Genomic DNA, 23,251 nt, shown 5'->3' with positions numbered 1-23,251 from the left:
AGCCAGTGCAGAGAATATAAAATCGGGGTAACATGTTCTCTCTTCCGCGATCCAGTTAAGAGCCGAGCAGCCGCATTCTGGACCAGCTGAAGACGGGACAAAGAAGACTGGCTGACACCCACATATAAGGAGTTACAGTAATCCAGTCGTATTGTGATAAAAGCATGGATTAATATTTCAAAATAATCCACTGGTAAACATATTAACTACATAATTAGTCCACACTTCATAGTTGATAATTTTGTATTCTATTTTTTTGTGACCTGCAAACTCATTTAAGTCGCTTTCACAAGCTTTTTGTTCAAACTATGTTCTAATTTGAGAAATTGAAAAAATATAATGACCCTACAGAAAGTGTGACACTGATGCTCTGATTAAAGTTGTAGTTTGCATCCAACAGAAAAAGGGATTACAATATAACCTCAGTTTGTGCTTTTGTGTCATGCTTAGATTTCAGGTGACTGCTGTGTAAGGGAGCAAAATAATCAAGATGAGGAAAGTGAATAATGAACACTTTAAGGGCTGAAGATGACTTCATTACACTAGATTCTCAACTTCCTTCTGTGCTCCATCTGGAATTTCTCATATTGAGATGAATTTTTCTGGTAGAATTTCAACCGGGCCAAACGGTGAACAGAAGTAGTGTGTGCTAGCCACGCTTCCAAATACTGACTTAACATTAAAAGCCATCTTGTTTAGCTTGGTTCTTCTCTCTTCGCAGTGGGAGGACGGTCGATGACAGCTGTTAAGCCTCAACAAGTCATACTGGCACATTACATACGTCATGGCCAAACCTTAGTGATTAGTTAAATACCTAACGTTTAAAGCTTCTGAGTCCACAACTAGCAGTTTCTCAACAGCTGAGGGCCCAGGCCATCAGTACGAAGCAAAGTGGCTGGTTTTTACCAGGCTAGAGCTGAACTGACTCAAACAATAAATGTGAGTGAGTTCGAACAACAATGACCCAAGAGAACATGATCCAAAGGCACAAAAGAAGAATACAGAAACTAAACAAACCTATAAGAATGAGGCAAGAGCTAGATGAACAAAACAAAACACAGCAGAACCCAAGTTCAAGCACTCAGGATCCTCTCAATATCCATATTAACTTGCTTAATTCAAAATAAAGTGCATTAAATAATATGCTCCTAGTATGTTACACTGAGAGGTTTGAAGGCTTTCAGTTAAGATTCACTTACTCAATTCAATGTTTTATTAATCCCAAAGGGAAATTAAATGTTGTAATTTATTAATTTAGATTCTTCAAAGAGTTATTGAAGATGCACATGAAAATCCCCAACAAATTTTTCAAAATACAAAAAGTCAATTACAACTGAGAGGCAGGAAAGAGAAAAATGACTGATGTCCATTACTGACCTATTCATGGGAGCATTACCGCTTTTTATCTTCAAAAATATTTACTATAAATGAAATTTAAAAAAAGGAAAAAAAGGAAAATCTTTCAAGAGACCATTACCAGGTGGAGGTCACTGACACGGTCAGTCAGTGACCTCCACCTGGTAAATAATCTAAATTTGCTGTAAAAGTAAAGAAAACAGAGACTCTGCATTCTCACAGACTGATCTAACCTCTCAAGAGTAAATCCTTTTAACTCCAAAACAAAATGACAGTGGGAGAGTATGTGATAGAGCTGCATGCAATGGAAAACTCTGGATTTTCATTGAAACTGTCTCCTGAATTTAGACAACAAACCTCTTTATCCATCTGAACTCCTCAAGTATAAACTGAAAGGATATATTTGGTCAGAAAAGTTCATATTGGAAAAAAGAAAAAAAGCTTGTCAACGGAATATGAAACCTTTTTAAGTCACGAGCATTTGGGGACCATAATAATTTATAACATTTATATTATTATATTTTACATTTTTATTTGTGTGTTCAGAAACTACACAAGTTTTTGTTTGTACTGCACAGTCCAAGTCCACTGGTGCTGTCAAAACTTCATGCTGGTATCCCCAAAACATTGTGGACCTACTCTGGAAGCATCAGAGATTTGAATTGCACTAAAGTTTAGGGCTCATTCATAAAGTGTTTTCAGGTGACATTTGTTTAATCTATGCAAAATTATTAGATATGTGGTGAAGTCTGATGGCTCACAGTATTACTGCAGCTACTTACTTTCTCCTATTCAAACGTTACGATCTGGCTGTGCGGGAGGATTTGAGAACAGAAGGCATGCTTCACTACTTGCCGAATGATACTTTTACTTCAACTTCATTTCAAATAGACTTCTTAGGTTTCTATGAAAACAGGATTTAGATTGGTTTTAGGCATTTACATCCACTAGAGTTCTAGACGGCATGAATTGGGAGCTGGTTTTGTGACGTGAGCATGAGTAGCCGGCTCTTCAGTTTCAGAACCATTCCAACTCAGAGACGATGGCGCGACCGGATGATGCGACTTCATTTCAAACCTCACACAGTCAGTGCTTCGCTGTATGACTAATCTTGACAGAATTGCTGTGAATTTCTTTCGGTTTCATTCGTTGCTTTGCATTCTGATCAGATGTGTCTGTATTGTGCCTCTCCCGTGACAACCTCAGCAAGAAGTCACAGGCTTCAGTGTGTAATGTAATCATGTAATCATTACCTCTCTAATTGTTGCCACAGTAATCAGTAGCAGTAATTTGTTTTTTTACTAATACACCAGCTCTTTTGTCACAGCTAAGTGGACATTTTAATTATTTGTTTCTATTGTTACGTTTAAGCATTTCAACTTTATTACAATTACACGAATGAGATTTATTTTTTTCTTTTAAATCTTATCTCAAAATTACACATTGAGCTCCATCTTTTCAGAGCCCACCAAGCAAGTTTCCTCCTTGTGAAAGCGGCATCAAGCTCTGGCTCTCGATTGCATCAGATATTTAAGTCTTAGCGCTGATAAGAGTCATGTTCAAATTCCATGCTCAACTGTGCTACATAACAGACATCTTAAGAAATCTGGTTTAACCGGATTTCAATCCATGTACAGCTCAGAGAGTACAGCTCCATCCAGTGAAGAAGACACCGTTACGGAAAAGAAAGTCCTCCAATTAGTTACAGTTCCAAATAATTATAAAGAGTTTCACCAACCAACTTGAGTCAAATAAGTACGGATGATGCACAACTGTAAAAAGCTAGCAAACATGCCAGGTCACAAATCAAAGTTTAGGCATCCTGGACAAACAATCAGAGCAGTTTTTTATTGTTCACATCCTGTCGTGCATACAACCATTTAGATCTGAACTTTTGCACATGTTGAATAAATGTTTATCATGACTTTAGATACATTCACATTATCAAATGAACCTTTTATCCTAAAGGCAATGCAGTGAGACCTTCAAGATATGAGTTTTGAAGACCTTGCTGTACTGTCACAATCAAAAGATGTTTGTTTAAATGGCTGTCAGGATGTAAGTATGTGTCAGAGATTTTAAAAAGTCTGACTTTTGAGTTAGAAATTATTTTTTTGAAACCAGCGAATGGTAAATTCACAGTCACGACTTTAAAAAGTGAGTGACATGTAAAGCTGAAAATACTCCTCTGTTGGCAAATCTGATAGCAAACCAGCTTCAAGCAGGAGATCTATAAATTATTTGCATGGACTATATAGATTGCCAGATAAAAACCTTTTTTTGGAATAGCTTTGTAAAGTGATGTGAGGACATGCACACAAAATCTTCCTCTGAAATTTCTGCACAGAAATTTGGTTTACTTTACTGAAATGTCTAATGACCATTTGTAAATCTGCAAGTTCCAGTCTGTGTAACCTTTTGACTGAATCAACAACTGGTGTGCAGAGATTACCCATTCTGGATGGCAGAGATCCAAATGAGGTAACATGAGATAGATTCTGACCACACAAGGGACTCCTCACACCTGAATGGTGCCGGTTCTGGTGTGAAAAGCTGACGGACCCAAATGTCTACCTGCTTTGAATTACAGTTTCCTTTTTCCCCTCCTCTCTTGCCAACATGCAACCCCATATTTACCAGGTATAACTGAAAGTTAGGCTGTGAGCCCTTTGTTCAAATTCCAAATCAGAATCAGTTACATTAGACCTTCAATCATATAAACATCCCACAATAATTAAAATAAAATATTTAAAGGGGGGATATTATGTAAAACTGAGTTTTATATCATGTTTTGGTATAATTCAAAAACATAGCTGCAGTGTTTCTTTGATTTCATGCAAGTCTGAAGGATTTCTTAATCTCCAATAGCAGCCATTTTAAATGCTTGCCCTCAACGCGATGCCTCGACTCCACCAGCGTAGTGGAACACCTCACCTTAAAACACAAACTACTTCTCATTCAAATGCTCCCAAGAACAGTTGCATACTGCACTATGACGTACTGAAGGCAGAGCATCTGAAAGAGCAGAAGCTTCTTAAAGAGACGGAGGTCAGTTTCAAAGCCTCAAATTGCGAAGTCAATTTGCTTTTATGTTTGATATATGCAGCATTTTTACAACAACTGAAGGTAACAGTTACTTGACTGTGATATAAAATGTCTGTGCATGAAAAATATACAATATTGTCCATTTATGTAATGTCAAGTAGTTTTTTGTTTCTGTAATTAAAGAAAATAAATTTAAATAAAAGAAAACCTAACAGAATTTTTGTATGTAGTCAAACTAAAGAAATATATACACAAGTGTGTGTGTATATATATATATATATATATCTATATATATATATATATATATATATTTATGTACCAGCACTCCCTCCTTTAAAGGGGAAGCATTGTGCATTTTTCAGACTGTGCCATTTTATAACATAATATATTAACTTACTTTCAGTTATAAAAATCCTACATATTCAGTAACTGAAAAGAAATTTGAGTTTGCAATTTAATGCCTCTAAATTGAGTGTCTTCCTCTTTAAGAAGCTCCTACTCTTTCCCGCACTTCGCCTTCAGCTCCATTAAGTAGTTTACAGCCAGTCAGGAGTATGTATGATAAGCTCAACAGGTGTGTAGTTCCACCATGTGTGTGCCAATTGCTGCTGCCGCTAGTCTGGATGAGCAGAATAGGGAAGATTTTATGCAGGAGTGCCTGTGAGGCAGAAGCTCAGCTGGAGACCGCAGCTCCGAAAAAGAGATGTGCAGAAAACGTGGCGGTTGGTGAGAGCAAACGTTTAGGCACCCCCAAATGGCTGCTATACACAGAGTTTAGGATTTCTCAAACATGCATAAAAGAATTAAAGCAATAATGAGGGGAGATGAAAAAGTGATTTTAGCATCTTTTCATCTGTTTCAGATATACTGCAGGGACATGGTTCTCATTGTTGTTGAACTCTACACACACTCCCTATGAACTTGTTGAATTGCTGCCATCAGACAGAGTACAGCAACATCAAAGGCAACAACACTAACCTGGTTCACAACCTTCTGCCTCAAGTTGTTTAACTGTGGAAGTACTGTTAAGATTACGTATTTTATAGATTTACAGACGCACGTTTTAATTGTTCCCTCATCAGTTTTATGATTGTCCCTGTTACAGATCACAGAAATACCATTTGATTTGAAACCATGTAGCATTGGAAAAGCTTTCCATTTAATACTCCAAACATATGGTGAGACTTAATTTGTAAGGGTTCCTCCTCTGATCTGAAGAAGCTACATCAGACTTAAACTCCACTATGTATATTTATAACCTAAGAGATCTAACTTATTGTCTTGGCATAAATTTTAGTCCAACTTTATAATTGACAGAAAAAGAAAAAAAAAAGAGGGGAAATAGGAAGGCTAAATGGCAGATAGCAAAAGCACTTCTCAAACAAAAAAGGCATTTTGATGAAGTGAAGAAAACCAAAGACAAACATGGGTGGAGGCAAATCGTGTTTTGTGATCTTCATAACGAAAAAAAAAAGTCTGCATGAATATTTGAAAATCCCCCTTCACCTGACAAGCGCAGTACGCAGAGACAGGAATTTACGCACAAGTTGCCATAAATTCCCAGATTTGCGTCATTTATAAACACTGAACACCTGCCGTATATTTCCAGGGTTCCAGTTTCCAACACAAGTCAAAGCTAGAAGTCATTTATGCGATCAGCAGGCCGATAATGAACAAACCGGGCAAAAACTACAGAATGAGGAAAGAACCAAAAGGCGCGTCAACATGTCCACAGAAAACCATTAACGCAGGGCGCAATCTACAGCGCCACAACACCGCAGATCGCGCTTCGCACGAAAGCTCCAGTCTCAGAAGTTTCTTTAGTGCAGAGGATTCATCAATACCAGAAGGGGTAGATGAATAGTAAAAAAAAATAAATAAATAAAATAGCCTAAAGCCTGAACGTGTTCTTTGAAACTGTTAACATTTTGAAGCCCCATTGTGTGATCCATGCGTCAAGGACTGCGCATCCAGTCCTGGAAACTGGATAAAATATAATCTCTGTTTATAACAAAACAATCACACATACAGAGTGAATGATGCAGTAAGCCAACTAAAACACGATCCGAAGGTGTCAATACGCATTTTTGGTGAATTCATCTCGAACCCCTCCATCCACACACACCTCAACACCCAACCCCACCCCCGTCACACATCAGTCCCCAAAGTCCCGTACTCTTGCGTTAATATCAGTCAAACATCTTTTGTATCTGCCTATATTGATTGCACCTGCCCAGAAAGGCGCAAGTGACGCCCATGACTCACCTGATATGCACACAATAACATTCGCGTGAAGAATGATCAATAGCTCCCAAATTATATCCATCATCTGTCCTCATTCCACGCGCATCACGCACACGAGTGGGTTTTTTTTTTTTTTTTTTTTTTTTTTAATGGGGCAAAACGAATGGGAAGCGGGGCTTTGGGTTATCAGATGCTGAAGTTGTGTCCTGTCAGGCTGGATCCCGCTGCACACCTTCCGCCAGGTATCATCCACACCAGACGCATAGCAGGTGACCAGATCCTCAGGACGGGAGATGGCTTTCACTGATCAGGAAGAAAACAATCAAGAACTCCAGAGAGAAAGATCCAAGAGCAGAGTCCTCCTCCGAGCATTTAGTTCATAGTAATATTCCAGTGCATCCATCCATCCGTCCGCTCATCCATCCGGCGCCGTCCTCTTTACGTATCGGCGGACATCCCGTCCTCACAGACGCGTCAAAAAAAGATCTTTGAGAGGGTTTGTTTTGTTTTGTCCTACAGGAAGGTGTGCGAAAGTAAAAATAAAAACGACAGATTTTTTGTAATTACTGGGTAAGCTGTGGGGTCCGTCTAACACCTGGAGACGAACCCAGAACTCGGCAAAACTCGCGTCCAGGTGCAAGCCTGCGATCCAGACTTCTCCGCGTCACCGGAACGTGCCAGCGTCAAGCTGGACAGTGTGGCAACTAAACTTCCGGGGAGCACTTCAAATTAAGAGTTTTGAGGATTTTTTTTAAAAAAAAATATTATTATTTATTTATATTTAGGCCTGAAATGTAGCATTTTAGTTTTTTGTCCGTTTTTTAGTATGGAGGGCAAAAGCTCTTGCTACCGAAGAGTTGTCTTCGAAATATAATTCGACAAATAAATAAAATTATGCGGGCCCTCTTAATACCTTCAGTCCGTCATGTACTCCTCCCTATCCCCCTTTCTGGTTAGTGGTTTGTGTGCGCTTTTATTTTTAATCCATCACCGCTCAGTTTCCGTTTATTCCGCCTCTAAAGTTAGTAAAAGTGATGCAGCTTCGTCTTTCCACCGCGCCCTGTAGTATCCAAGCATCCCGAGTATAAGACTCAGTGTGCAAGACACCATGCTGAGTGGAGACCAGGGAAACTGTAAATAAACCCTCCGGAGCCGTCAGGCGACAACTGCGCCTGTGGGCCCTTCGGAAATCTAAACTGGCGACTAAAACTAATTAAAGAGGAAAGTCGATTTTGGTTTAAAAAGTCCTCTGAGAAGTAAATTGTGTTTTTCATCGATTGACGATAAGATGATGAACGCTTTCCTGCCAAGACTGAGTCTGGCTTATCCTGCGCGGTTCATCGAGGCGCGCTCATACGGCTGGTACACAGGTGGACGGACCGCGCGCATTGCGGGGAGAAAGAAACAGAGAGGGGGGGATGAAGTGTGACATGTTTGGGTTTGAAATATTGTCCGTGTCGCAGTAATTAAAGTACTGGTGGCTTCTCACAGATGCGACTTATTTCAAAGCAGCGTAGGAAGAAGTCAGTGGATTAAAATACGAACAGAAAAAGATATTTGATAGACGAAGACGAAGCAAAGAAAAAAAATCGAAATGGTGCACTGTTAAAAAAAAACGGTTGAACTTAAACAAAAAAACTCCTAGATTCTATTTATGACAAAAAGACAATGAAGATCAAATGTATATGAACATTTAAAGTACATTTATTACCACATGCAAATCTTAAAATAGAAACATGCCATATCCACCATTTTATTTTAATTAACCTAAACAGGTTCTGTGCACACTCCACAGCTTAAAACAATAGAAAAACTACACTTATTTAAGATTTCTGACCAAAATCCAACTGTAAAAGCTTGCATGGGGAATATTTCCCCCCTATCTCCAGGAGTCAATTGGCAAAGTATGGTGACTTTATCCCATTGTCAGGATTGTAGACACCTCTTTCTGCTTTAATCCATGAAAACAAAAAATGCATTCTCATCTAGGACTGCACGAGAAAACTATATTTCTGTTCTTGCAAGTGAAGTATGGGAGTTCTCACAGCTTGTCCTTGACGCATCTTAGCAGGACTATTTTCATGAGGTGTCAGATAAGTGTGTGATTGCTCATAAGTATAAGGTGGGTGTGATTACTAAACTGACATATGCTGCAGTGTAAGCACCATATCAAGACTTTCCAGGAGCTCTGCACTTTACTTGTGAAGCATGAAATGTTCTAGCCAGAAAAATAATATTCTTTCCAACTTGAGTAAAAAAAAAAGTCTGCTTGAGGAATATATGCCATATACATTCCATAATATAACCTCTGCAGTCAGGACAGCTGATAAACCATAATCTTTAAATACCTTCGTCAACCAGTCCACATGGACGACTGTTTATTTTATATTTCCCACTTAAGCATGATATTGTTGTTGAAATTGATCATTTTGTTCACTACAGTACCAATGCACCCACAAGTGTGCTTCCATCCAACAATATGAATGTAAAAACAGAAGCTTACAGAGTTGCAACATTATCATTTGACATCACCCAAACTGTCTGAAGGCAAAATAATCTTAATGTAAATCTCTCATTTCAAAAATAATACTGAAATAATAATAAATAATTATAAATAATAATATAATATATAAATAATCTGTCATTCTGAAAATAAAAATACATTTGAGGTCAAGAAAAAACAAATTTGAATTTATATTCCTTTTAAATTGTGAGTTTGTTGAGAGATTAGTCTCCTTTCTCGTCAGCAACAACCTTTGGGGTTGAAAAGATCTAAACTTTAAGTTTACCAGACTTAAATATCTTTTAAACTTTTGATTTAATAAAATAAACTGGGATATACAGGGTACAGTAGTTCAGAAATTTAAAAAGTTTACAGAACTACTTTTTTGATACACTAAAAGTAGCATATTGTGATGTTATTTTTAAAAAATTATTTGAATTTCTGGTATTCAAAAAGTCTTTAGGATCTTACTTTGGTAAGAAAAGTTATTCACAAAGCACTTTAGGCTTTAAGAAAGCTCCTAATGTGACAAATTGTCAGGAGTAGTGAGAAGGACTTTTAGTGAACCTAAGAATGTCTTAATCGAGGGAAGATGGTGAAAAGAGAGACAGAAAGCAAAGATTAAGTCTGTAAAATGGATAGAGCTGTGCCAGCAGCAGCCACTGCTCCTCTGTCAATGTTTGGTTTTCTAGTCCTTTTTGTACTTGCATTCTACAGTATGTAGGTCATTTCGCCAGAACAACAACTTTACAAGCAGGCAATCACTGTAAATTGCCTACAGCTGAGCAGCGACATTAATAAACAGATGAGTAAAATGGCTAGCATGGTGAGAATCCATGACAAATCAAAATAATGGAGATATAAATGGGGTACAGTATACTGTTGCTTCATTACCATGACACGCCTTTTTAAATTCTATCAATCGATTACTGGAGGTGTATTTGTTTTTTTGTATCCCTCATTCATCAACCAATCACAGTGACTAGAAGACAGCATCACACCTAACAGGATCAACCACTCATTGAGTGATCCAGGATGAGTGATCCAGTGATCAATGAGTGATCCAGGGCTCATTCAATTTGTGAATGAGCCCTGAATTTTATGTTTAATACATGTTTGGCAAAAAAAACAAAACAATAAAAGACAAAACACATCATTTATATATTTTAAGAGATCAGCCAGTAAAAAGGTAAAGTGTAGATGTTAGGTTAAATGTGTTGATCTCAACTAGCAGCTAATACAAAAACGGACAACTTAATTAGATTTTTTCCATCATAACTTTGGGTCTGTCTCAGGTATAAACATGCATCAATAAAATGGGAGAATCAAACATTGAGGCATTTTACATATAAGAGAGTACTATCCAACATGGACTGAAAAAGACAAGACATTAGCAAGGCATGAGTCTTAGCTAATGCGGTGATACAAGAATAAGCTTTTTTGTGCCAATTCCTTCCATGCATACTTTGCTATAAAACTGTAATCGCTTCCTTTAGTTGTTGCAAATATGCTGTATATATCAATCAGAAGAAATTTGACTTTGCAATTTGATGCTTTGAAATTAGCTTCTGTCTTTTTAAGAAGCTCCTACTCTTTCTGACACACTGCCTTCAGAACTTCATCACAAACTTCTTCCATTAAGCCATTTACAACTGGTCTTAGGAGTGTTGGACTGAAGTATGTATGATAAGCTCAGCAGTTCCACCAGGTTTTTGCCAAATGCTGCTGCCACTAGTCTGGTGGGGTTGTGTGAGGCTGGAGCTCTGCTGGAGTCGGCAACTCCAAGGAGGAGATTTGTGGAATTAGCTGGAGCTTTGTGAGAGAAAGCATTTAGAAACTGCAAAACGGCTGCCACGAGAGATTCAAACTTCCACAAATATGCAAGAAGGAACCAAAACAGGGAATGACATGGTGTAAAGCTCAAATAATTTGATTGTGCAAATCTCCCAATGCCTTTAAAATACAAAAATTCTACAGGAATTTATCAACATTTTTCATTAAAAGAAGACATGGATTCAAGAAAAGAAAAATCCCCAGAAGAAGGAATGTACTACGCTCTAAAATGAATACTACCAGTTCTGGTGCAAGTGAAGAGCGAAACAGTTTGATCTGCTCTTAAAGAAACAAATAAAAATCTAAAAAGTGCATTACTGACATTTTTGTGTTGATGTCCAACACAAAAAACGTATTAATACTGCAGTTCTTGACCATTTAAGTGAATATTCGGCTAATTTGCTATGTAACGGATCAAATTCAGACCCCCAGAAATCCAAAGAAAAAAAAAAATCATTCTGATTCTAATCGAACGCTCATGAAAAGTGGGAGCTTGAAAAGCAATTCAGTTTCTCTAAAACACTCTAGCCTCCTTCAGATTCACAGCAGCAGAACAAAGAGAGTCCCACCTGAAACATGAGACTCCTTCCTCCTTTCAACAACACAGATGGACAGCCAGTCCAGCCAACACTCCCTCTCCGTTGCACGGTCGGCCGGGTGGGGTATTTCGACACGCCTTTCTTTGAATTGGCCTCGTTGGCTCAGAGATAGTGCTGTCATTCTCTCTCGGCACAATCGTTAGGCAGTTCCAGTTTTCTGGGTCACGCTGTGGAAGGCTTCAGTGCGACCGAACTGGCAGGTTCTCTACAGTAAAAAAATAATAATAATATTTTTTTTAAAAAAAGGTGCTGAGAAAGTCTTTTCAGGGTTTTAAGAAAATACAGATGGATACATGTGATGCGTCTGAAAGCAGTTCAACAAAGAATATCTCCAAAGAACATCACCATGGTCTAAAAGGCCAATAGCATTTCTGAGTTGTTTCAGCATAAGCATTCATAGGGAAGTAAAGCATATCCCAATCAGCCATTTTAAAGAGATAGTTAATTATAATGTGTGCTTTAAGAGGACTCAATCTCTAAACATCTGACACCCGATTAGCAAGAACAGCAAAAAGCTTATATGAGAGTCCAAAGGCAAAGTCAGGTTAACATAAGTAAAAACAGACATAGCACTTCTAAATAAATAAATATTCAAATCTCTGTTGAGGCCTAATCTATTTTGGTTAGTTTCTAACCAACCAAAGTATGTCTCATTGTGTAAATAACACAGGAATATACAGAGAATCCCAAATGCTTTTCATAAAGATGGGTTGCAGTTATGGTAATCTTAAAAATGTCTGAAAAATTACTTTTATATATTTATGTCCTACTACTTTGTCTCGTTGCGGCCAGCTTGTACCACCAACATAGAAAAAAAAAACGCTGCTAAGGCTTTCAAAACCTAATGCCATTAGCTGCATTTTACTAAAATGATTATGGAAAACTCTTACTGAGAGACAAAGTTCCAAAACGTTTTGGTGTGTTTCACCAAAGTGACAAAACACTTAACAAAAAAACAATACAGTTCTTATAATGTCTTATAGTACCTATAAGAACCGTTTTTGAGCAGCCACGTTAAAACTATGAAATTGTTAGCTCACCTGGACCTCTATTTACTAAGCACACCGGAAAGCAGCTTCTCATGTAGTTTTCCCGACAATTCAATCCAGTACTTCACAGGTGAGGCTTTCAGGTCGATTTTATTTTAAAAAAAAAAAAGGTCACTTTTCTTCATAATAAAATGTTTGGTTTTGCTACAAGTGTTTCTTTTCTCGGGGGAAACAAACAAAAACCACCGAACTGTGCATTTTCTCCACGGCCTTCTCAGAGTTCCGTTGTTCTGCCCAAACAACAACAGGTGAAACGGATCATCCTAATCACGGTGGTGCATTTGGTACTGCAGGACATTCGGCTACCGGATGAGAATATAGCTCCAGCGAGCGTTGGCTATCAGCCAAAATCAATTCAAAATGTAGAGGAATTTACTCTTAGCACAGACATATTCGGGCAAAACGCTGTTTTGTGGATATCCTGTAGAAAATGAGCGCTTGATCTTCTAAAGTTTTCACACCTTTTCAAACCAATTGAGAACGAGCAACATTTCGCATCACTCCGGAGAATACTTCACTTGTTTATTATCTGTTTAAGATTTGATTTGCCTCTCAGCCGTGAGGTGGGGCAGAATCGATACAACCCGGTTAGAGTGTTCAGATTTTGTAACCATTTTGTGTGTACATATTACTGGGTTTTGATACGCTGCTAAACAAATAGCTTGATATAAAAGTGGTCTAAAATTGGAGGGGTGGGGGAGGGGGGGGGATCGTAAGACCCACAAACAAGTTTGTAAAAAAAAAAGAAAAAATGCGCAATTTCAACAAATCGAAACTCTTAAAAACTGCTTCATATGATTTAGGAAGAATTTCACCCTTTTTCCTGTGACTTTGCATTAATTATATGCATGTGTAGAAACAGCAGCGTGTTTGTTTATATGAAAGAAAATGTAGAAAAAATGGATGAAGGTGTGATCAGGAAATATGGCTATGCATTTGCATTTGTAAAAACAGACACAGCACTTCTAAATAAATCAATATTGAAATCTTTGTTGAGGCCTAATCTATTTCGGTTAGTTTCTAGCTAACCAAAGTATTTATCATTGTGTAAATAATTTGCATTTGTATGTGATTATGTAGCTCAACAAGTAAAGCTGCAAAGTTTCTGAGTTTTAGCACCACTCTTTACTTATAGTTAATAAACAGATTTCATTTAAGATGTCAAATACATGTATAAAATACTCAGAAAAATCACTTTAACAAAATACTTGCCATTTTTATTATCACATCTAGACTCTTTAAATTTTGCTAGATTTATATTCAGCAAAAACAAAACAGACTCACTTTGTAAGGTTTTGTCTCGTTTTGAGGAAGCATTGCTAGCAATAACCTAATTATACCACCTTATTATCTATATTACAAACCTGCTCAATTCTCTATTGATTTATGGCGTGTAAATCAATAGAGACTCTGCGCAGTCAATGCAAGATATTAGTTTCAAATACAGTGCATTGAAAAGGAAATATATAGTATTTTAATTTTCAATAAAACTTCAGTAGATGCTGTAACTACATGATGTTTATTAAATTTAACTGTGTGGTACTGATAAAGTAATAAAAAGCCTGTCACCTACAGTACAATGGAAAACCAGAAATCTTCAGAAATTCATTTTTGATCCACTAGTTGTCTAAAGGTTAAGGCGGAGCGATAATATGGCCTTACAGACACAAAAACATCCCAGTGAGGTTTTTATTCTCGTTTTTTTTTTTTTTTTTTGTCTGACAGGAGCAAGGCTTGAACACAAGCACCGACATGAAAGCAGTCAAAATGCAACAAAAAGTCATCCCAGCGGAAACATAATTTGTGGAAAATCAAAACCTTTTATTCTTGTGGCTCCCACTTCTGGAAACCTCAGAATTTTATCTCAAAGTGTTGCCATGTTTCAGAGGCATAAAAAACCTAATTCTGTGATTTTCCTCCATTTATCCCACTCAGCTTATTGCCCATGTGATGCTCTAAGTCAGACAGACCGGGCAGGAGGTAGAGAATCATGGGCGATCAATATCATACACAGCATGTGTTTTTTTTCCTCTCTCTCAAAGTGCTTCTTTTCCGTGTCCCTTTAGACCGCAATGCTTTAACCCATCAAGAATCCATCCGGTGTCTTTCTTGCAGTGTGTGACTTCTCAGAGTAAATCTGCTTCTTTTAAAAAGAACATTTAAACAGTGGTTTTCTCCTGGAAGGATGAAATCAATGAATTGTTCAGCTAGCATTTGGATAAAAATAAAAAAAAAAACAGTAAAATTGCAGCTCTCACCTTCATTCCTCCTTTGACTCAGGCTCACTCTTTGTGTCAATGGGATTGTCATGGTGTCTATTCAGAAATGATCCATCATGACCGTCTCTATTTAGAGGTGCCAAAAAAAAAACAACAACCAAAAAACAACAGATTTGTAAAATAAGAGCATCCAATCTTTTCAATATTTACCGGCAGGAACATTTCAGAAGAGCCACAGGCTTTAGCGTTACAGAAATAAGATATCAAAATGAACGAGTCTACTTTTTTATCATTACACTAAAAGTCACAGAAAGCTAACTGAAGTTCTTGCTTCTCTAAAAGCGCCCCGCTGCATGTCACATTTACATTTGCACTCAATTTTTGCGACTATTCAGTTACGACGTGTTTTTAGAGGGTTTCTGTTTATTCGCAAGCGCTGAATGTATATCGTGGCTTGCGAAGAAAAATGAAAAATAAAAGAGCGTCCACTTCAACCGCTTGGCGACACAAAATACTGCTTGGATCCAGATGAAAAATGAGTCATCAAATCAATCCAGCTATTTTTTTTTTATCCTAACCTGCCCTGTTCAGGGTCACTAGTGCCCATCTCCAGCAGTCTGGAGGGTATAGGCTCCAGACAGGTTGCAAGCTAAAACAAGTTTTCACTCACAGGGTCACTATTAAGGGCAGACTGGAGGCTTTCCCAAGGGCTTCTGCCCACTTTTTTAATGTAAACGTTCTAGATTTTTTCCAGACTCAACTTTTAAGAGGTTTTATAAATTAACATACAATTTGCAAAAAATATGGCAGACATTTCTCATTAAAATACGGAGGGGGGATTTAACAAAAGAGAAAAGACTTAAGGAAGGAAGCGTAAACACACAGAATAAAGGGAGGTAATATGTACCGAAGGAGTAAATGGAGAGATGGCAGGAGGAAAAAATGTAGGAAGAACACAGTGAGGCAAGAGAAGAAAATAAAGGACACAGTAGAGGAGAGTCACTGCGAATGGAAGGATGGAAGGAAAGAACCGAGGTAGAAAGAGTCCATCCTTCTGGAGAAAAAACTATTCCATATTTTTCCCTAAAAAGAAGAAAATCCCTAAAAAAAAACCCAGAAAATATCCTGCTAATCTTCTGCCAGTACTTTTTCTGTAATTCTATGGAATTTCCGTCAGAATTTTGTCTGTAATTTTACAAGGTTTCCGTGTTAAATTCACCAACATTTCTGTTCATCCAAAAATGAAATTTGCCGTATTTTTACAGCGCATTTCCTTTATATTCACAAACATCTCTGTTATTTATGAACTGAAATTCTTATTTGTTTTTTTAGTCAAATAAATTTAAAGCAGTGTAAAGCAGTCTGGACTCTAGTCTTTGAAGTCAGATCAGTAATTTCATTAAGTTCATTAAGCTTTGTGACATTTAAATCATAGTTGTACGCAAGGATCAACATACTTCGGAGTAAACGCCCAACATCCAACCACTATTTTATAAAAAAAAAGGTATTCATATTTAGTTCAAAACTAAACTGAATGCTATATGATCATAGCTTTATGTCAACGATTTTGGAACACACCGAATTTATGAGTGTTTTCCAGAATGTGAAAGTGACGTCACCCCTGCTTTAAGACAGACAACATGTTGTCACATTACCTACGTATTTTCATCATTTAAGGTCACATACGTTGACAGCATGACACTTGCAAATGCACATTCATCCTGAGGATTGAAATAAATGGCATAATGCCCCCCCCCAAAAAGAGTGCAATTTATTCAAATAATCAGGGGAGTATAGTGAAACTGTGTCTCCTCTTTAGCGCAATTTACTTGTCAGCTGACACAGCACAAAGAAGCAAGAGATGTAATTATTCTTTTCTCTTACACTGGCCAGGTCAGAAAACGCCAATTTTTAACAACAACAAAAAAGAAATCAACAAGAAATGCTAGGGGAACTCTAAAGGGTCAAATGCAAATTGGAAAGAGAGCAGAATTCACTTTGTCTTTGAGGCAGGAAAGACAAATAAAGATACGTCTGCAGACGGAGCAAGACACGGTGACGGGGGGAAAGCTGGGAATAAGACATAACAGTTCACTTCTTTTCTTGGCAAACTCTCCATGCCCAGAATCCTACGCGCAATTAAAAGTTTGAAGAGTTTCCTAATTCCTTCTGCCGACTTCATTCCAGATACCAGAGGGCAGACAGATGTTAGGATCCACTCCAGCATGATCAAGAGTGTATCCTCGCTTGTAATGATGCAATTAAAATGATGATCTCTTTAAACTCTTGGAAACATGTGGCCATGTCTCCCAGGCCGCACAAGCTAAGCAATATTGCAAGGTTCAGAGGAGTTAGGATGACGGAAATCAAGCAAATGGGTGTAGGCAGGTACTTGCACTGCACAAATTGTTGGCGATATTGGCGGTGAGGTGGACATTGCCCTTTTGAACTTTCATGTAGTTGGGCGTAAAGAATAAGCAATAATCAATGAGGTTCTCCAGTATTTATCTACTTGAAAACATGACAGAAAACTGGGACCAGAAGCCGTAAGGAGCTGTGTCACCAGCGGAGTGACAGTCAGACGGGCGGCTACCGGGCGTCATTCAGAAACAAAATGGCTCCTGGCAAAACATACAAACTAGCAGTGGTTTGTGACATTTGAGACCAATTTATATTTGACATTGAGATACGGTCCTGCATGTCCATAGTTTTTGCCTGTCACCAGTGTCTGTTTAAAAACTAACTTCATGATAGATATTTGATTGAAATTGAAAATTTTGAGGAAGGCAAGCAGCAGCCGGTTTGGTACCACTGAGCCAAAATTAACAGAATTTTGTGTTAGCTTTACATCAGTCAAGGAGAAAAAAATCTGGATTTAACGTGACAAGAGGCCTCGAAACAGCTCATTCTGAAATAAGCTGAAAATAGACAGAACTGAGCAGAGTAAAATCTCATTATCCAAGAATGATAATGGACAGAACAGACGCTTCCTAACCTGTTCAAGGACAGGCCTCCTTCGGCTTATTGGTGTTACGTTTTTAAAGCAAAACAGACAGTGATTCTTGGAGAGTAAAGCTCACAGAGCGTAACGACTCCCCAACAGATATGTGCCGCCCAGCCACACGACTTTGTTGTGAGGTAGAAGAAGTGCAGCGATGCAGCTATCAAGTAGACCATTAAATTTAATAACTGCCTCACTTCCTTCACTGAAAGCCACAGTCAGTCTGGGTCAGACAGAACACCTCCTGTGTCAGCACACTTTGCGCAGACCTCCTCTCGCAGCTGTGTCTCGAGGCCTCTGCTTTTTTAACTTGATGCGAGCCGACTCTTTCGCCCAGGCCGCCAGAAGAGTGCGGAAAAACAACTGTGGTAGGTCTTAATAGGGAGGACGAAGGCGGGGCTTTTCTGAGAGGCAGCTGTGGCTTGAATGTGGACAAAACCGAAACAATGGCGGACCCGCCAAGTTACGGCGCACTTCTCATTGGCAACGCGAGTCATTTAATCGGTGTAATTCGAAGGCAGGAGCGAAGTTGAACACTGGCTGCTCGCTTTGAAAACGGATTAGCGCCGACCAAAATACTTCTGACCAAAATTCAGACAAAACAGATTGGTACTACTGACGGCTGGCTCTAAATAGAGTTTGAAAGTGCAACACACACTGTTTTTGGTTGAAAATCTCTGGGCAGATCTGAAAAGGATTTCACAATTGCAATGAAGTCGTTGAGTTGGCAACAGTTGGACAGTATCAATCAAGGCTAATCATAAACGGTGTATTCTTCTAGGTTCTTCAAGTTCTTCGATTTCAGTTAAAATGCCATTCAAAATTGTCTGTGTAGGTGTGCAAGATGGAAGAAAGTAAGAAAGCACCCTCCTAGATGTTTTTAGTAACTTGACTTTCATTGCGGAGTCAACTACTTGTCGATATGATAGCGTTTAGTGGCCCGCTCGGAGCTCTGGTGGTTCAGAAACCAAATTTATGCAGATGAAAGACACTAATTATGCTCACATCTACATGAGGACGAATGACTGGGTTGCTAATGGGAAAAATCAAAACACATTAAGGCCGACCAAATGATTTTATTTTTCTTCAATGACTTTGCCTTATCAGAAACAGATGGAGAATAGAAGGCAAAGAGAGAGAGAGAGAGATTAGAAGTGGAGACGAAAGAACGAAACAGAGAGAGAGAAGAAAGATTTGATTTGAGTTAATTATGATTCATTCAGAATATCCCTGTTCAAAGATGGACATGTCTCATTATTATTCAGTCTGAGTTTTGTTTTTCTCTTGTAATGACAGTCATGTTGCAGCTGCAAGCAGACAGCTTTTCTCAGGCCTCTCGGGAATCCAAAGTGTCCATCAAAGCGAGAATAAAACGGCACAGACTGATAATGGAGGAAAGAAAAAAACAGATTTCAGGGTACACACCTCAGCTGATACTTTCATTCACATATTACAATTAGACTAAGACTTGGAGACGATGTTAGACAAACAATAAAATGTACTTCTTCTGGCTCTAGGTGGATCTGAACAGCCGCCATTCGAACCAACATTTTGTCCTGATAACACAAAAATTGGAGGAACATGCCACCTTTGAAACGGGTCCAAAGGGCTGTGAGATGCAATTTTAAATATATTTTCGGTAATGCTTTATTTGAAGGGGAGTGCATAAGACTGACATAATAAATGTCATATGATAAATGTGATAAATGTCATATAGCACCTGCTATGAACATGACGGAGTTTTCATGAATATTTATGACTATCATGAAGTGTCCTTAGGAAAATAATGACACTTTTAGAGCAAAGTTGACACTTTCAATCGATTTTTAGTGTAAGATTTAGTACAACATTGCATTGAAAGCGTCATTATTTATCAAATAATGCAAACTTGGCCATTTTAATGCTCTTTTAATGCAACTTTTAGTGATATTTTGCATTAAAATTGGCATAATTTACCAAATGACACATCATGACAACAGTTAGAAACATTCATGAAGACTCCTTCATGTTCATAATAGGTGCTATGTCATATTCGTGACAGTGTCATGTCAGTCTTATGCACACGCATTCAAATACAGTGCTATCATATTTTCTTTTAATAATATGTTTTGGACAAAACAATAAGCACATTTGCATTTGTTCAACTCTTACTTTGCTGTAGCAATTATTTTTTAACAGCAAATCTCAGAGTTAGGAATGAATGTTTGTTTTTCCTTGTGAGGAAAACACATCTGGGATTTGAGCACACCGATGAAACCTTGTGGGAAAAAAAGGGGGATATGAAACAACAACAATGGGGGCGGGTCAGAATCGTGGCATGGCAAGAACGCTCATCTGTCGGTTTGTTTCTTTTTCTCAGTTTTGATCACCTTTTTTTTCTTATCCGACACATTTACATCAGAATCTAAATTTGATTGACATTTCTCCGCTAGCTCCTTCTCCAAATAGAGATCATTTCTTGCGTTCTTTTTTCGTGTTTGTCTGCATCTTCTCCCCGCTTTTGCCTTGCTACACAGCACTGAGAGTCAGATGCCAGCCCAGTTAAGCAATTACATTTTATTTATTTATTTATTTTTTTTAAATCCCTCTCCTTTCCTTTAGGTTGCTCACACGCTGCAGCCTGTAAATGCTTCAGTGTGTTCTGAAGATGCAGGACAAGAGATAAAGCGGTTGTCTGCCATTTGGAAGGTCAGCGGTTTAATTTTGAGCGCCAGCGGTCCACATGTCAAAGTGTCCTTGGGCAACACGCTGAACCCCATCTTATGTTCAATCAGCTCAATGGAGTGTGAAGGGGTGCAAGAACTCTGTGGCCTGGAAGAGTTTATAGACAAAGTCGTTCAACGAATGCGGGGGTGTGTATGTGTGTGTGATTGAATAAATGTAGCTTGTACTGTAAAGTAATTTGAGCGGAAAACAAGATTATAAAAGTAGCCCATTTAGCTAGCTGTCTTCCAGATAACTTAATACTTAAGAGGTTTTAGAACGGTCGTCTTGGAGAGCTGCTGCTGCTGCTGCTGCCACTTACATGAGAGAGTCATAACATAGAAAACGTTAATAATGAAGAGAAAATTTGACTAAAAGGTGACTTGTTTGTCACTATTCAAAGGAATATATGCGGATCCCTACTATCGCATCGACTATTTTTTTTTTTCTTTCCAAAACGTGTCAAAGAAGAACTGGATCTCTGATTTAACTGGATCGATCCTGTTGGATTATTTAATGCAGTCCGACAGCACAACCGCGTGAGGAATCCCAAATTTGAAGTTGTCATTGAATATCCTGCCGTCGACATGATATTAAATGGAAACGTGTGCATCTCTACAATAAAACATTAGGAGGCAAGAGTTTAGACGAGAATGAATTTAGAAATACTCCAAATGTTTGAACTTGTACAGAAATGTGGCCTTCCTACTTACTACAAAGTCTTGATTTTACAGTCAGTCACGCAGGATTGCGATATCTTGTTTCAAAGAACACAAGTGCCTTTAAATGGTATGCCTAAAATGCCAGGCGAAAACCCGTAAAAGAACATTAGACGTGTGGTTGTGCCGTTGTTCTCAGCCAGGTCCCCCTTGTAAATGAAACTTGGAATGCCAGCAGATCTTTTCCAGATTAATAAAAAAAAAACTATTGTCCAACATTACCTGAATTCAAGGCTGGACAATAGATCAGATGCTCTTTTCCAAATACCTATTGCAATCTGACCTACAGAGGCTGAGAAATGTGATCCCTTGACAGATAGAACACACTTTCCCGTCACACTTATCACTGCTGCCTTCCACCCCACTAGTGACGTCCCAGACATCAATACTGAGACAATAAACTGCAGGTTATATGTGACTCTGTAGTTGCACGGCGTATTTGAAAATTATGCTAGAAACGCAACACTAGTGTATTAATATCAATATCCCAAATGTAGCCGAATTACTGTGAATTCATCGGTTGCTGTTCTTCCGTTCGCCCTAAAATCGAATCATATCTTTCTGAATAGAAAATGTCCAACTTTTGTTCTGTTTGACCGGAACAGTCTATGATTTGAGTGATTCTGATCAAGCTGTTGTCACAGTGACACCTCTGTTTAAGCGAGCTGCAAAATACGACGGACGGCGTGATATTAGCGCAGATCGTTCTCTGAAGGATAGGAGACAGCCACTGTCACTGGTTGATTAGATGAAAGCTTTTCATGGCCAGATTACTGGGACTGAGGAAACGACAGGTAAGGATTTGACAGCAAAAAAAGTTAGTTTTTTCCACTTGCAGCTTTTTTTCCCGTTATTCTATGATTAGAGGATCAGACTCACTGAATATAACGGTTTTATGTAAAGCACTTTCAAGGCTTGTAACGGTGGGAAAAAACCCTCCATTGTTCATGTCTTCACTGCCTGCTAACTCTTTCAAACAGGTGTTTAATTCAAAACATTTTTTTAAAAATCTGTGAAAATATGTTAAAACATTTTGTGACTTAAGATTAAACACCAATGATAAAAAAAAATATCTAAATATGGGCTAAATAAAAATGAATTAGCTCAGAATCAGTAAAGTGACAAGTTAAAAATATCCTCCTTGGTTGCGATGTTTACAATATTAGTCCCTAATAGTAACAACTTTAAGTCGATGTGAATGGGTCCAACTTTAGTTACTAAAATAATTGAACCTATGACACTTTCCATCTTAATAGTGACAAATGTGTAATAATTTATAAAGGGTAAGGTGTTTCACTTAACGGTTTATGTTTTAGTGACTGGTAAAAAAAAAAAAAAGCTACAAGGATGTCTTTTATTTTCATGCTTTAATATCTTGGGTTTTTAAATAAGATATTTGACTTTGGATTCTCACAGTGTACAGAGAAAAAATATAACCATATAAACTTTAGAAGAAATCCTCCATCCATCCATTTTCTAACACCCTTGTCCCTAGTGGGGTCAGGAGAGGTGCTGGTCTCTATCTCCAGGTAACGTTCAGGGTGAGAGGCGGGGTCACCCTGGACAGGTCGCCAGTCTGTCCATAACATGCACATGTATGTGTCTGTACAGCTATAAAGAAATGAAAAAAAAAAGAAGAATGGAATAATTTAGTAGTGCAAATGTGCTTGTTTAGTTTCACTTTTTCAGACCCTATAGTCCTGAATGGAGGGAAGGTCAGTCCTGTTGGCCGTCTCTGCAGACTCGTAATCATGAATATGTGGATGGGTGAAAACAAACAACAAAAAGTAAAGACTCTTGTGTGGAAGGGGAAGAAAAAAAAAGTCAAATATTTTTCGTTTTCGTCACCTTTGGACGTGTCTTTGTGTTTGTCTGCCTCTGTTCTGTTCTCTCAGTGTCCAGTTTCTCGAGGCCACTGTCTGTCCTCACTGAGTCTGCTTTTGCTGGAGGTCTCTTCCTCTTAGAATAAGTTTTATTTGT

The 23,251-nt window shown here is 38.2% G+C and overlaps 1 protein-coding gene across 3 annotated transcripts in view; it reads right to left on the bottom strand.

Annotated features, from left to right (window-relative positions):
• ca10 (carbonic anhydrase 10) overlaps positions 1–23,251 on the bottom strand; it is a 366,634-nt gene that overhangs the window by 283,803 nt on the left and 59,580 nt on the right. For 2 of the 3 annotated variants that reach the window (XM_023341541.1, XM_023341542.1), the window contains one exon: positions 11,551–11,785. In XM_023341541.1, coding sequence (XP_023197309.1) covers positions 11,551–11,701 — 151 coding nt within the window. In that variant the 5' untranslated portion in view covers positions 11,702–11,785. Of the gene's footprint in view, positions 1–6,666; positions 7,330–11,550; positions 11,786–23,251 lie in introns of those variants that run through there. The other variant, XM_005806710.3, reaches the window with a different exon arrangement.

Source organism: Xiphophorus maculatus, chromosome 10 (genome assembly GCF_002775205.1).
Source record: "Xiphophorus maculatus strain JP 163 A chromosome 10, X_maculatus-5.0-male, whole genome shotgun sequence".
Lineage (NCBI taxonomy): Eukaryota > Metazoa > Chordata > Actinopteri > Cyprinodontiformes > Poeciliidae > Xiphophorus > Xiphophorus maculatus.
Note: the sequence above shows the minus strand (reverse complement) of the source record. Positions and strands in the feature narration are given on the sequence as shown.